The sequence below is a fragment of the Centrocercus urophasianus genome, unplaced genomic scaffold (genome assembly GCF_019232065.1).
Source record: "Centrocercus urophasianus isolate 14NV4802_14NV808 unplaced genomic scaffold, USGS_Curo_1.0 seq_29, whole genome shotgun sequence".
Classification (NCBI taxonomy): Eukaryota; Metazoa; Chordata; class Aves; order Galliformes; family Phasianidae; genus Centrocercus; species Centrocercus urophasianus.
Genome location: NW_024884855.1, coordinates 1,556,403 through 1,571,284, shown reverse-complemented (window position 1 = coordinate 1,571,284; position 14,882 = coordinate 1,556,403). Strand labels below are relative to the sequence as shown.

General features: G+C 52.0%; 3 protein-coding genes across 5 annotated transcripts in view; 1 reads left to right on the top strand and 2 right to left on the bottom strand.

Annotated features, from left to right (window-relative positions):
* Positions 1-112: 112 nt before the first annotated feature.
* POLR3K (RNA polymerase III subunit K) lies at positions 113-730 on the bottom strand. Its single transcript, XM_042827680.1, has 3 exons — positions 564-730; positions 388-475; positions 113-302 (listed from the first exon to the last, which is right to left on the bottom strand). The coding sequence occupies exons 1-3, from the start codon at positions 672-674 to the stop codon at positions 175-177; spliced, it is 327 nt and encodes a 108-aa protein (XP_042683614.1). The 5' UTR covers positions 675-730; the 3' UTR covers positions 113-174.
* SNRNP25 (small nuclear ribonucleoprotein U11/U12 subunit 25) lies at positions 701-3,492 on the top strand. Its single transcript, XM_042827679.1, has 6 exons — positions 701-808; positions 880-970; positions 1,044-1,149; positions 1,238-1,312; positions 2,019-2,081; positions 3,288-3,492. The coding sequence occupies exons 1-5, from the start codon at positions 701-703 to the stop codon at positions 2,071-2,073; spliced, it is 435 nt and encodes a 144-aa protein (XP_042683613.1). The 3' UTR covers positions 2,074-2,081; positions 3,288-3,492.
* A 115-nt stretch (positions 3,493-3,607) lies between these two features.
* Positions 3,608-14,882, bottom strand: part of RHBDF1 (rhomboid 5 homolog 1) — a 34,711-nt gene continuing 23,436 nt past the window's right edge. For all 3 annotated transcript variants that reach the window (XM_042827677.1, XM_042827676.1, XM_042827678.1), the window contains 14 exons: positions 14,021-14,227; positions 13,206-13,328; positions 12,901-13,061; positions 10,641-10,892; positions 9,973-10,084; positions 9,103-9,177; positions 8,369-8,530; positions 8,155-8,255; positions 7,436-7,499; positions 6,952-7,046; positions 6,107-6,182; positions 5,548-5,648; positions 5,119-5,272; positions 3,608-4,365 (listed from right to left, as the gene is read on the bottom strand). In XM_042827677.1, coding sequence (XP_042683611.1) covers positions 3,946-4,365; positions 5,119-5,272; positions 5,548-5,648; positions 6,107-6,182; positions 6,952-7,046; positions 7,436-7,499; positions 8,155-8,255; positions 8,369-8,530; positions 9,103-9,177; positions 9,973-10,084; positions 10,641-10,892; positions 12,901-13,061; positions 13,206-13,328; positions 14,021-14,227 — 2,103 coding nt within the window. In that variant the 3' untranslated portion in view covers positions 3,608-3,945. The remainder of the gene's footprint in view (positions 4,366-5,118; positions 5,273-5,547; positions 5,649-6,106; positions 6,183-6,951; positions 7,047-7,435; positions 7,500-8,154; positions 8,256-8,368; positions 8,531-9,102; positions 9,178-9,972; positions 10,085-10,640; positions 10,893-12,900; positions 13,062-13,205; positions 13,329-14,020; positions 14,228-14,882) is intronic.

The window sequence follows — 14,882 nt, the reverse complement described above, 5'->3', positions numbered from 1 at the left end:
TCCAACCCTGGCCATTCTGGGATTAAGGAAGTTTTTTTATCCTTTCTTTTTGATACTTTTGTGCACGTTTGAGGTGAGAACAAAGGTTAAGCACAGATCCACGGAACCACCGCACCTCACAGTGCAGCTCCAGCGCTGCGTTTATTGATAGCCGGGGGGGGGGGTAGGGGGCGGTCAGTCGCGCCAGCGGTGCCCGCACTGCGCGTTGCAGCACTTATAGAACGTGGTCATGGGTTCGTCGGCCGAGCGCGTCTGGATCTGCATGAAGTAGGCGCGGGGATGCTCGCACTTGGGGCACGGCTCTGCGGGGAGAGGCGGTGAGCTGAGATCCGCACCAACCCCCCCCCTCCCCCTTCCCCCATCCACGCAACCCCTTCCCGCCCGTACCTGCGGTGGAATCCACGTTCTCCCACGCCGCCGCTCCGCCCAGCACATCGTCCACCTCCTTCAGCCGCGGGTATTTCCTGCTGCTCACCTGCGGGCACAGCGATCAGCTCCCCTCCCTCCCTCATTCCCCCCTCCCCAAAGCCCCCTCCTCAACCCCGCCCGCCGCTGCCGCGCACCTTCCTCGTGACGTTCCGCACGTACGGACAGGTGGTGCAGGCGAAGCGGTGGCAGCGCGGCCCCTCCTCGGCCACCAGCACGTTGCCGCACGCCGGGCAGAAAAGCAACATCGTCGGATCCGCCTCTTCCGGCGGCGATGGCGGAGGCGGAGGAGGAGCTGGCGCACGCGGATGTGCTCGAGCTGTTCCAGGCGGCGCTGGCGCGGCTCGTGCAGGACCCGCTGCTCTGCGACCTCCCGCCGCAGGTCGGGGTGGCGGTTGGGGTTGGGGTTCAGAGGCGGCTCGGCGCAGCTCAGCCCCGCGGTGCCGCCCGCAGGTGACGCCGGAGGAGATCGGCTCTCAAGTGGCGCTGGAGTACGGGCAGGCCATGACGGTGCGAGTGTGCAAGGCGGACGGCGAGAGCATGCGTGAGCGGAGCGGGGCGGGGGACGGGGCGGGGAGCTGCGGGGCCGCGGGCGCTGAGCGGGTCTCTCCCCGCAGCTGTGGTGGTGGTGCAGAACGCGACTGTGCTCGATCTAAAGAAGGCGCTGCGGCGGCACGTGCAGCTCCGGCAAGCGCGGCGTGGCGGTGTGCAGCATCTCAGCTGGTGAGCGGCTCTGCACGGCACGGCTCTGCAGCCCCGGCTCTGCACAGCCCCGCTCTGCAGCCCCGCTCCCACCGCCGTTTTCCCGCAGGAAGTACATCTGGAGGACGTACCACCTGACTTACAACGGGGAGAAGCTGGCGGATGACGGAAAGAAGCTGAGAGAGTGAGTAAACGGTCGCCGGGGGGGTTTTCCGTGCCGTGCCCCGTTAGCTGCAGCTCGGGGCGGTGCTGAGGGTTGGCCGGTCGGAGCTGAGCGCACGGTGGGCTCGGCAGTGAGCACGTGAAGCACGGCCGGCCGCCTCCCGGGAACTGAGAGCACTTGGTAGGACCGAGGCTGCTTTGAGCCCCGTGTCTGTACTGAAGGCGGGAGGCATCAATGCATGCCAGCAGCCGTTGTGCAGAGCTAAAAGAGGAGCTTGTCTGAAGGGATATGGCTTAGCAGGAGGGAGAGCCCATAGCTGTCATGGTTCTATAGAACCATGACAATAGCAAGGCAGCACTGCCTTATCACATAGTCACAGAATGGCCTGCGCTGGGAGGGACCTCAAGGATCATGAATCTCCAACCTCCCTGCCGCATGCAGGGCCACCAACCTCCACATTCAATACCAGGCCAGGCTGCCCAGGGCCCCATCCAACCTGGCCCTGAACACCTCCAGGGACGGGGCATGCACAGCCTCTCTGCTGTGGGTGATAGATGGTGTGTTTACAAAGGCAGAGTAGCAGACCGTGTTCTGCTTGCACGTGTGAGAACTGCACCTGTTTGGGAGTGGAGCACACTAGGAGTCCATCCAGCCCTGGGAACTGGAGCTGTAGGACTGCAGTTTGTGGTTAGAGGAGAACTGGCTGTAACGGCACAACTCTGTTCAGGTATGGCATCAGGAACCGGGATGAGGTCAGCTTCATCAAGAAACTCCGAAAGTGACCTGTCAGGTAAGTCCTGAATACCCGTTAGGAATACTTGTTCTTCAGCTTTGCCTTCCCAGGGCCACAGCACTCAGGCTGATAGCACAGAGCAGCTCTGTGAGCATTTCTGTGTTTCTGCTGGGCTCCAGCCTGGCTCTTCCCCATGTCCTCATCCTGATTGTTGCTTGTGCTCCTCTCTGGGCAGGGAACTGTGGTTCAAACCACACCGGGAGCAGCAGCAGTACCTCGGTGCTAGCAGTGGTGCATCCCTACCCCTACTGTGCATTTTAGGCTCTGAATTTGTTCCCACAGTGTCCTGAGATTCATTAAATGCAGTGTTCTTCTCTTTGCCCTTTTAATTGCTTCTTGGACCTGGGTTTTAGGCTTCATAGAACTCTGGCAGTCCAGTGCCCAGGAAGAACAGGTCTCTGTGCTAGCACTGATTGATTGCCATCATGCAATTCATTTGATCCTCCTGTATGTCTCTGTCTCACTGTACCCAAGTGACTGTTCTCCCTCTTTGCTCTTCACACTCCTGTATCATTCAGAGCACCTGAAGTGTCCCATCGCTGTATGCAAGCAAATGCAACCAGCAACGGTTGCTGTTCCTCACTGGGTGTATTCTGAGCCATCTTTGTCAGTTACTGCAAGCTGTAAGGAGTTACCAAAGGCACCTCTGCTTCTGTACCCTGTAGCTTTTGTTTAGTTTTTCTTTTTTTTCTGGTTTACAGCAATGAGTTCAGCTGATTTGCTGTTTCCAGAAGGTGGGATAATACCTCTAGATGACTTTTGGTCATGGTAATTTTGTGCAGCTGATGCACTGAAGAAAACTTGTAGCACAGGAAGCATTAGTAGCATATATATTTGCCTGTGTGCAGTCCTGTAGACATCACAATTCTAGTACAAACACACGGTGGCCAAGACTCCCAACCTCGGTAGGTTTAAAACTGTCTGCCTCACCACAATCAGTTGCTGAGAGCAGTGGTAACTGCCTGCATTCTCAATGTTCTGTTCCCTGGCTCCAGCTAGCTGGGTTAGAAACTGTCACTGTGACCACAGAGGCTTTCATTCTCTTTCAGTGCTATCATATTTGCAGCACTTAGTGCAATATGACGTGCTGTGACAGCAGAGCTCTGCTTTACCCCATGGAGCCCTGGATGATCCCCTGTACTGCAGTGATAGGAGAGCCCAGTATGCAGTTAACACTGCTGTTCCCAAATATTTCTTTTACAGGCAGAACAGAGAATCCCTTCCTGCCAGGATCAGATAAGGGATTCAGTGCTCTCCAATAGGAAGAGTTTGAAAGATTTCACAGAGAAGCAAACTCCAGTTGAACAGATGCTCTTACATGTTTTTGCTGTTCAAAATGTCTGCCTTTGAGCTGTATGCAGAATGTGCTTTTTGTAATTAAAGAGACTCATTTTCTGAGGCTTTCAAAGCTCTTATTTCCAGCTGTGAATGTGTGTCAGGCTACTTTGGGTGCTAGAATACTGATTCTATGGGTGCATGGAACAGCATGGGTGACATAAAGTAACAAACGTAGCCACAGACTATGCAAAACAATTAGCAGTAGCTAAAACGCTACCTTTCCATTTAATCACCACCTTAGCAGTAGTAAATAACTCTAGTTAAAAATGTAGTATTGAAACTAGTATAATAAAAATAATGGCAGCAGAAGAGGTTCAATACAATTGAACAAGGCACCAACGTTCTGTTCAGAGTCTTCTGAGATAAGGCAAACCACGCCTGCTGAGTGCTAGAGACGGTTTAAATTAACCACAGCCCTGGTTAGAAGTGTCACTGGATTAGAAGCTTTGTCCTCGTGGAACTAGCACAGCAAATGCAAAGACAGTCCATCTCCAGTGCCTGCTCGAGAAGCCAGTCTTTGCTTTCAGTGAAGCTGTGCATCCAGGTCGTATTTCTCGCAGAATTTGTCCGTGAATGGTATACAGGTGAGGAACTCGCACCACTCGCACTTGATGGGGTAGAAATAGAATAGAATCACAAGTCCTGAGAAGAGTGCAATGAAGATGAGCTGGAAAACAATAATTTGGCATCGCTTCCTATACAAATCGAACTTCCCAAAGCTAATGTAGGGCAGGAAGGCAAAGGAGAGGAAGAAACCACTGATGAATCCTGAAATGTGAGCAAAATTATCAATCCAAGGCAGGAGGCCGAAGGCAAAAAGAAAGAGCACCACAGCCAGCAACTTGAAGAAAGCCCTCCAGGGCCGTGCCAGGATTTGCCAACTCTGGAAGAGCTCCACAAAGAGACAAGCCAGAATCCCAAACTGGGATCCTGCAGGGCCAACCTGCAGAAGAAGAACATCACAGGTAACATCAGGCACACCTCATCTGCCTGGCTTCTGCAACCAGCTCCGTCAGGGTTATTTCAGCTCCCTGTTCAGCATTACTTGAGAAAGAGATGCTGCAGCCTGAGACTTCATCCTGATAATGACATTGAAGGCCTGGTCTGACATGAGGATCAGTGTAGATGTGAGCTCACCAGAGCAGATGTTCTATTTAAAGAGGATGAATCTGGTTTGAACTACTAGAGGGTAGAGGTCCTTAGAGGCAATCTCCTTGGTCCCTTCACCCACCACACTTTTCCTTACTGAAGGATCTGGAAGGTGGTCCTCTAGGTCCTGCCATGCAGTCTTCTAAGGTAAAGCTGGGCAGGCACATTGGGCTTCTCCAGCTGTGCAATGTGGGCAGGGACAGTGTGGGAATGGCAAGCTTTACTCTCACCTTCTGCCTGCATGTGAAGGGACTGACCCCAGCTATAGACCTGAATTCCCAGCCTGCATGTGGCTGGAATCTCCCCCATCTCATGCTGTGAGGCAGCCCTTGGGCTGCAGCCAGAATGGGTCAGTCACCTGGAAAGCCAACTAGTGTGCTCTGGGGGATGTTACTGCTCAGCAGATAGATGATGATGTGGTGTTGACTGCTAACTACAAATCTGCACAATACAAAGATAAGTGCAGCTCTGATTTTTCTGCCAGATAGGCACAGCATGTAGGGGCTTGTATTGAAGCTGCCAGGACCCTAGTGTGTAGGAGACCCACCTCTGCTCTGTAGGGTAGAAATATTGCACTGGCAAGGTTCCCAGTGATGCCACTGAGCAGGTAGATGATAGAGATGCGATGCCATCCTGCCAGCTTCTCTAGGTCCCGCAGGATCGTCATTTGGAAACAGACTGAGACCAGACAGTGCAGGATCCTGCCAAGTTCAGAGTACAGGAGCTGAAGCAGCATCCACCAAATTCCCCACAGTGGGCTTGTCTGTCTTCTCTGCTGTCTTCTTTGAGTTGCTGAAAGCACCTGGTGCAGCCCCATGCATCTAATATCCCTCCCAGCAAATTCAGCCTGGTAAGCCTCAGCAGGGACAACAGTTCATGCCCACAGTGGTGTCCTGAGGACAGAAACTGCTAGAACCACCCTCATACGACCCCACAGTTCCCTCCCAGACACTGGAAGCTTTGCACGTACACTTACCCAGCATGTAGGAAAAGTGAGAGCCAGAGACGGTAGAACTGGTCAGGGACTTCTGGATTTAGGAAAGGGAGGAGTCCACAGACATCATCCATGCAGTGAACCTAGGGCAGCAAAATGGGGCTGTGGGCTGTGCCAGCCAACACCACTGGGCACAGCCAATTATCACAGCCACAGCAGAGGCTGCAGCTAGCTCGGAAAAATGGTTCTCCATTCACTTATCTGCTATCCAGCCCTTGCCTGCAGCACCACTTCATGTGTCCCCACCCATTACTTATGGCAGCATTATGCCCTTATTCACCACCCAATACATGGACAACGTTTGCTCACCCACAGAGCAGAAAGGTTGCAGACACCTGCTGCTTCCACAGTGGTCCCATGCTGGACTTTTGTGGCTGCCAACCCCAAGTTCTAAACTGGTCTCCCAAGGACAGATGCAGATTTTGTCACTACATCCTGCATCAGCAACTTCCTCTGGGACTCAACACTCCCACTCCCACTGCTGCAGATAGGTGAACAGAAGTGAGAAGGGTGGCCTTACAAACCACTACTCCGCACTTACCTGAGAGCAAAGTGTTGCCTCCTCATGGAAGTAGCCCCGCATAAATTCACAATACTCTCGGGAAGTTATTTCACACCTGGCAGAGGCACAGCAATCAAAAGAAGGAACAGGTCACACATGGAAGACATGGCAGATTATCCTGTGCCCTCCCTGGCCCCTACGTTTGTCTATGAGAACTGATGCCCTTGACATGCTACAGCACCTCTGCAACAAAGGTTCCAAAATAAGTAATAAAACTGAGGTATTTACAGCTGAGAATGAAACAATGGAGCTTGGGGAATTTATGGCTCTGGGCTTGGAGAGCCCCGTGCCTCAGACACTGACAGAGCAGAAAGTAGGACTAAGCCATGTCCTGCCATGACTTTCAGGGACAGCAGCACTGATTTTTCTTCCTGGCAGGGGAAGCCTGGCCCAAGCACCAAGTAACTCGAGCTGAGGAGCAGCATGAAGAACAGCATCCTCCTTGGCAAACCCAGATCAGATCATTTCCTCTTGGAATGCACACAGAAGCCAGGCTGGGGTCAGTGTAGCCTGTTAGGAACAAGCTGGTCATTCCAAGGAAAAGCACTGAATTCCCCAAGAGATACTTTAATCCTCAGGGCTCCGAATCCCATTAAACTGCAGGATCAGTTGAACGAGATACCCTGACACATCAAACTCAACCAGAGCCCTGCTCTGCCTGGGAAACACATCAGGGCTCCCTGCCAGGCTCCCCTCCCCAGCACTGCTCTGGGCTGCATGCAGGAAGAACACGGAGGACAAATGGCTGTGCCTACAACCTTAAAACAGCCCTCCATTTCTTACCCCAATGCCCAGCCCCTCGCCACACAGATTAAACTCCTTACCTTCCTTTGGTCCCAATGCAGCAGGGCCTGCCTGTAATCACACAGTCCATGTGAAGGTGGTTTGTGTAATTCCCAGCACTGTTTTTTGTGCAGATCTGGAACATGACAACAGATTGCAGTCAGAGATCCATGGTTTGGCTTGCTGCCTGGGTAAGGTCAGAACAGTCACTTGGGAGAAAGGCAGTCCCAGACACAGCCTCCCAAGGGTTTCTTCTGATACCCCATCTGCCTGGGCTGCTGGAGCCCAAACCGATCCCTCCTCCCTCTCAAGCAACTAAAACAGCCCCTAGATGGAGTAAGTATCCATCATCCTACCACCCTGGCAGGGCTTATGGCTTTATCTGGTGCAGTGGGAATTTCTGTTGTTGGAAGGTTTCAGGAGGCTGCACTGAAGACCCCTTTCCACCAACACTGCTGCAACTCTGCACAGTGGGTTGGAAATGCCATTTTCCAGCACAGGCCCTGTGCCACCAGCGATGCTCACCGGCCATTTGGTGATGTCGTCTGGCCACTCGTGTGGCTCCATCGAGGCTGGCTGCTCACACACCCTGCAGCAACAGGAAGCAAAGATCACCTAGAGAAATGACTTTTCCTAGCATACCACGCTGTCCCTGCTCCCAAGCTACGCTCCCATAGGTCCCCTCTGTCCCTGGCAAGGAGCTGGTGACACACTACTTCAGGGTAGTCAAGGCTGTGCTGATCAAAGCTACTGCTTACTTCCTACAACCAGAGATCACAGCTTCAGCTGACAAAGAGCACACAGCTGCTCAACGACATAATGGAGCTCCAAACACGGACCTGCAGCTGGTTTCAGCCCTCTCTCAGCCTGTGGTGAATAAGGGCAAAGGTGGCTGCCAGGGCTTTGCAGGAGAGCTGTGCTGGGAACATAGCTGCTATCCCATGGGAAAGCAGCCCATGCAGGGAGCAGAGCGAGCAGGTAAAGAGCAGAAGGACAAAAAAAGAACCTGCAGCTGAGAACAAACCACTGTGCACATGGGCAGCCAACAGCAGAGACTTCAGGAACACAAATAAGTTTGTGATCTGGGAGGCTCCCAGAAAAATCTGCCTCAGCTCCACAAGGGCAGGTAAGGACATCACTACACACACACTGCAGTGAAGTGGCCTGGGACCCCATGCCTCTGACTTGACAGTCCCAGCAGCCCTAGTGTCCCTAGGATGGCAGGTGGGCTAGGCAGAACATACCTGGGGTCCTGATGACAAACAGACCCAAACTGCCTCTTGCTTCCTGCCAGCATTGGTGTGCTGGAGTGGTGGGGCCACTTCACCCATACAGCCAGGGTGGACTGCAATAGAAGGGAGAGGAGAGGTGTCACTGTGAATCCCAGGGCAGGAGAAAGCATCAAGAGAAGTGTCCCTGAGCCTGCAGTAATGGCAGGAAAGGGAACACCACACTCACTGAGCACTCCTCCTCCGAAGTCTGCACGCAACCGGACTTGTCATTTCGTACACAGCATGCTGAGTGCTTCTCCTTCTCACGCTTGGCCTTAATGAAGCTGTGCACTTGCTGGTCCTGCCTCATGCACGGTGAGAACTTGGCCCCCAGGTGGATCAAGGCCTCCTGGGAGAGAGATGGAGAAGCTCACCTCAGTCAAGGTGTACACAAGGACTGCCCAGGGCAGAACAGGCTGGGAAGAACAGCAAGGGGTACCCCCAGCACGGCCAGAGACATGTCCTGCATGATGATGTTCAAAACACGTCAGGCATATTCTCAGTATTTGCCTCAAATAAGCGAGCTCAAAACAAGAATCCAGAATTTGCAGGCCCCAGAAAGGCCTGTTCTGTGGTGAGGAAGGAAGCTCTGAGACATTACAGACCTTCCTGGGGAAAACGGCATCACGAAAGCTGTCATGCTCCACATAATTTCTGCATTTTCTCTGGCCTCATGCTTGGCTTCATAGAAATATGTGCAGGAAGGAGTGCCAAGGCTCATCCCCAGCTCCCAGCAAACCATTCTGCAGGGCAGTTGGGGCAGGAGCACTGCTGCACCCTGCCAAGGACAGCAGAGCCCTGTGAGAAGCCCAGCTGATGAGAGCTGCTAGCACCAGGTCCCAAGCAGTGGAGGGCCGAGGTCCCTGGGGAGATCTGGCTGCTGCACGTTGCCCCCTGCCAGCCCCAGATGATAACACTCACTGAACTGGGGCCGATCCAGAAGTTTTCCTGCTGAACATATTTGACATTTTCATAAACCCCTCTGTTTCGCAAAACCTGCAAGGAGAGGAAGTGAGAGTTACCATGAGCAAGTGGCAGGGACTGATGAAAACAGCTCCCAGAAGGAGCAGAAATCCCCACAGCAGGTGACTGGCTACACAGCTCTCTCAAACTGGTCTTTTGTAGGAGGGCAGGTCTGGGCATCTTTATTTAATGACTCCTCTGAAGATGTCCACCTGGCTACTTCACATTCTCCCAGGGTGGCTGAAATCCTGTATAAAGCTTCACACAGCGCAGCAACACAAGCAGCAGCTGTCAGCAACACAGGTCCAGATGCTGGTGACAGTGTTGTGAAAGCCATCAGACTTGTAGGTGAGAAGTAACCTTGGCATCCTCTGCTTGGAGCAGGAATATGGTGCTACAGAGATATGCACCTCAGAGAGACCTTTGACAACAAGTGGTAAGGCCTACAGGTAGCTTCAAGATCAGCTCACAAAGTCAGACAGGTCCATTTTGCTCCTGGCAGAAGCAAAATCTTGCAGCTGTTACAAAAACTTAACTGAGGTTTGAAATATTTCCCTACCATGAACACCCTTCTGGTCACCACCAGGAGGGGAACAAGTTGCTAAAATGGACTCCCAGCATATTTGCAACCAGAACCTGCCAGGAGCCCACTGTGCTTTGTACCTGATAGAGCTCAATGTCAAGAGCAATGTGACTGCAGGAGGGAAAGCAGGAAGCACGTGGGCTCAGGCAGGCCCTGGATACCTGGTGTGGTCCTCAGTGGCCATTGAGCTGAGAGATGTGACACAATCACACTCCAAGTCAGGCAAGTCAGGGTGATTTACTTACTGAATCAACAGTTTCATGTTGTGAGAACCCCACAGGGGCAATGCCATAGATGCACACAGCAAGGATGGTGATGAGCGAATGCACAAAGGTGACCCAGTATGTGAAGAAGGGCCTGGATGGAGGGAAAGGGAAAAGATCAGAGGCAGAAATCCAGGCACAGAATCATAGAATCACAAGGTTGGAAAGGACCTACAAAATCATCTAGTCCAACTAGTAATAAATAGTCCTATCACCATTACTACCCACTAAGCTACTGAACTGCATCTCGTAGCACTTTGTGTTACATCTACTCACAGAGCAAGGAGAAAAGCTGCTTCCTTTCCCTAGGAACCCTGGCAGACTCTGGGGACAGGACCAAGATCACCTGGGGTATACATGACTGGAGGCAAGAATCTTGCCAGCAGACAGCCTCTGTTTAGTGACTCCCCTAAACACTGGGCAAACCACTTTCTGCTAAGAAAAGCATCCATGAATACAAAAGCCTAATGCCAAAATGCGTCACGCATCTGAAATACTGAGTTTATGGAAACAATCAGAAGCAAGAATACCTGAGCCTTCCTGTTCATCACAAGACAGCAGCGGTGGGGAAGAGGCGCAGATGCCCAGCAGGAGGAGCAGGCCGTGCTCCCAGTGTTTTACTGGAACCCCAGCCACGATTCAGCTCTCACCTGTGATCGTCCATGTCCTCAATCTGCCGCTTCACATAGCTGTCGATGCGCTTGCGGTAGGTGCGGTTTGTCAGCTTCCCCACCATCCCCAGGCCGTACGGCCGCTTCTCCTTGGCGAAAAGCTTCCTGACCGGCACTGCGATGCGCTGCCCGCGCTTCTGCGGGCTGACGCTCACCACCTCCTGCCGCAATCGGACTTTGGGTTGTGCCAGGCCCCCGTCCTTCTGTTTCCTCCAGCCTCGCTCCAGTGGACTGGAATAAAAAGTGGAACAACGGTGGTTTCCTTCTTTAGAATGTTTTTGTCAGCAATGGATTAAAATGGGGAGACTGCGGCTGGGTGTCACTGAGCATCTCATTCTGGGAAGACACGACTTCCAGCCTCCCAGCATTGACACTGCAGCAGAGAACAAGAACGGCATCCTGTGGTTGTGACCACCTCTAACAACCTCAACTTTAGCCTTAATTGTTTTCTGATCCAAAATGAACGGAGAGAAATGGAAGCCATGTGCTATACCCTCAGCATCTCCAGGATCAGCTGACTTATTAGGCAGCTAACACTCATGCACAGCTATTTCTTCCTCTGCTTCATTCCCCTCACTCCATCCTCTCCCACGAAATGGAAGTGCAGTTTAGCCCCACAGTGGAAATCCCAACCTTGAAGCACTTCACCGTGATTAGACTGACAAGTTGAACCCTCATGCTCGTTAAACCACTCAGAGAAGAGCAGGAACTAAAACCAAGCCAGTTACTTCTCTCAACTTGTCTTCCACTCGTCCCTTTATTTGCACTGATGCATGAATTTCTCAGGAGAAGAACAAAACCAGGCTCCAACAACACAATAAAAATCCCTGTCCAGCAGAACGCCTTCTTACCAAAATAGAGTATGAAATGAATGAAAACAAAATGAAACAAATGAAAACACAAGCTGCTGATGAACAGAACCTGCTCTGGGCATCTTCAGGTGTTGTTTTTATTTCACTGCTCTTAACAAGCAGTCCACAAGCAAGGTACACAGCACTGAGAACTGCCTGTTATTTCCCCCTTTCCCACTGCCTGGAACTGTGGTAGGCACGTGTCCTTGGCAGGTCTCTACTTAACAGAAACCTCCTGTGGCTTCCTGGGTGACCAACTCTACGCAAAGATAGGGGGTGTCAAAAGTGGTCACAGAAACTGTATTTTTTTTTTGAAAGGTAACCAGAGTGCCTTGGTGAAGTTAAGAGAGCCTTGAAGTATGGACAAGCAATAGGATGAGGTTCAAGTGATTTTTGTGTAATGGACATCCCAGTATTTTCATGTTGGACTATCAGCCTATGCCAAAACAAACACCTGGCCACCTAAAAGGACAACTGACTGCAATTCTGATTGCAGTTCTCTAAGTGGGAAAGGAATGTAGATTTGAGAAAATCCAAATGGAGCCCAAAAGACTGAGACCATCTCAGTGGAGAGACAACAAGCTCCCACCATTTGCTGCTTCCACTTTTGTTAAGACTGAGTCAGGTTCTTGGAAACACTTGAAGGGAACTCCAACACAGCAAGATGGGCTGCGAGCAGCAGAACCACAACAAGGACCTCCCTGTCTGCTACATGTTCACACCCAGCACTGCTCTCTGCTGGGGTGAGCTGCCAGCTAAGTCAGAGCTAACTCGGAAACGACACCGACCAATTACTCAGTACCAGTTACTCAGGTGGAAAAAATCTAGGCACACAGTACAGTACCACCCACATATTTGCAGGGCTTTCAGCATCAGTGCCACACCTTTCTCTGGTTTCAAGTGAGGAATGTAGCTCAGCTTGACACTCAGCAATGCTTCACTCCACTCTTCTCAACAGTTCCTGGTGACTGGGAACGGCAACAGCCTTCTTACCTTTGTTGTATTCTCCACAGCTGAAGGCTGGGCCTCCAGCATCTTCACAGCTGACTTAAAGTGTCTTTTGTTTCCCCAAGCCACCATACAGCCTCAAAAGCACATCACATCAGGAAGCTGCTGGAGAGGTGGCCTCAGAGCCACCTTTCAGGGGTTGCTGGGGCAGGAGAACTCTCATCCAAAACATCAAGAGAAGCATGCAGGGCTTACAGAAATCCCATCACTGCTCTGCTCTTTGATCTCTGTTCCAAACACCCATGGCACTAAGATCCCAACTTCCCTCATGAAGGAGCAATGGTCTTGCCCCAGCAGCTGCCCAGCACCAAAGAGTCCACTCTGAATGGGCAGGCCACCATTCCATGTTAAGCTTTGGCAACTTACAAGAAAATACTTACAGTAGCAAGTGGCTTCTTTCAAGCTCGTTTTTGTCCAAGGCACCTCCTGTGAGATCCGTCTGGTCTAAAGGTTTCACTTCAGTATCTTTGACCGCAGCTTCTGATGGCGACTCAAACACCTCATCCGGGTAAGTAGAGAGCTCCTCATGAAGGACTCCTTCCTGGGCAAAGACACAGAAGTCCCATCAGAAGGAGGAGGCATCACATTTGAGACACCAGCACCACACTGCAGCACACAGCCCTGCCAGAACTGCAGTCTTGCAATGTTTCTGGAGCCAGTACCATGCCACTGCCCTGCCCCTCACCCGAGCAAAGAAAGAAGTGTCGAGCTCATCTGGAAAATCCACTGTATCCTCCTCCATGAAACTTGCTGGGGTGAAGCTGCGCCGCTGAGCTCTCCTCAGTGTGCTGTCCTTCACAGAGCGACCCTGCAGACAGACAGGGTGGCATCAAGTCGCTGCCAGACACCCCAGCCCCAGGCCCATGCAGTGTCACCCTGGGCTGCACACAGGGAGCCCATGCGCTGACCCTGTCACACTGACCCATCAAACTCAACAGTCTTACTGATGTGCAGCACCTTCCAGGTGATAAATCCTGGTGCTACCCCACTTCTTGATCCCATCTCCCAAGAAGGCCTGCAACATGCTACCACACATTGCACAATGGCTGAACAGCAGTCACAGAGCAAAAAGGTCACTCATACATGACCCCGACGAGACCCAGAAAAGAGCCTTGCATAGCAAGAGGCTCAGGCACTTCTACTCTGCCATGAGCGGTGCAGACAGACCACCCAGAGTCCCAGCTTAACCAGACCTGCTGGAATCTTCTAAGGCTGCTGCCTGTGGGAATCAAAGCCCCACAGCTGATAAACAGCAAGCAAGACCTACGCCACAAACCAGCCAGCATCCTTGCTTCTTGCACATCCTGTCTGGTAGACAAATAGCTGAAATAAGAGAGGACCTGTCCTGGTTTCTTCTCTTCCATCACTGCTCTCCTTCACTTTCTCTACTCACAGAAAGTGCTTTTTCCTACAAAAGACAGCTCCTTCCCTCCCACTCCTCTTCCAGGGCAGGGCCGCATCCTGCTGCCACCCTGATCCCTGCCCTCCCACATACAATACCTTCACCAGAGCCGCAGCTGCTCGGAAGCTCATTTTGGCAACAGATTCCCGTTTCCGCCGTCGCGGGAGGCGATTGAAGCCCGAGCGTGAGCTGGTGAAGGAGCAGAGTGACGTGGCACCTGGCGTGATGGGGGTGTGGGGGATGCTGTAGCCATCACTGTCATCAGCCATTCGGAAAGCTCGGCCGCGGGCCAAAGGGTCTATGATCTGCCGGAGAAGAAGCCCATCCATAAGTACAGCCACCCCCCAACATCTGCCTACCAAGCTCTCCTCCTTTCAAGCCTCCATCATCTCCTCTTGAGACCAGGACAGTGGCCAGCCAAGAACCAGGCCGAAAAAAACACCAATCAATTCTACATTAGGGAGACAGGAAATAACTTTTGAGTCCCAAGCTCAAGTCCTCAAAGTCCTCCTCATTTATTTTGTTTGCCGTTGTTTTGGGGGGTTTTAGTTGGTATTGATTACTTTCATCCTGAACATTTCTGATGTTCAAACGACAGCTTCAAAGCTCCTTCAGCCCTTTCTTAAGCTCTTGGATTCATTCATCTCCTGTGACAGAGAAGTATGCAGTCAGAGAACGTGATATCTGACCACGACTTGGAGAAATCCCTCAACAGAGCTAGGCTCTTTCAAGAGCTAGTTTCCTTTCTGTTGGTGTACAGCTCTGGATTTAAGCAGTATCCTGGTGGAGCTCAACTGTATATTTACATCTGTTTCTGCTAATCCTAACAGCTGGATAAAGCAGGCAAGCTTCCAGGAGCTACAAGCCCTTCTCTGGGACTCTTCAGACCAAAGCTGCCAAACACACGAATCAACCTAATGAAAACACTGCCTTCAGCTACAAACCCTTCCTCTGTCCTTA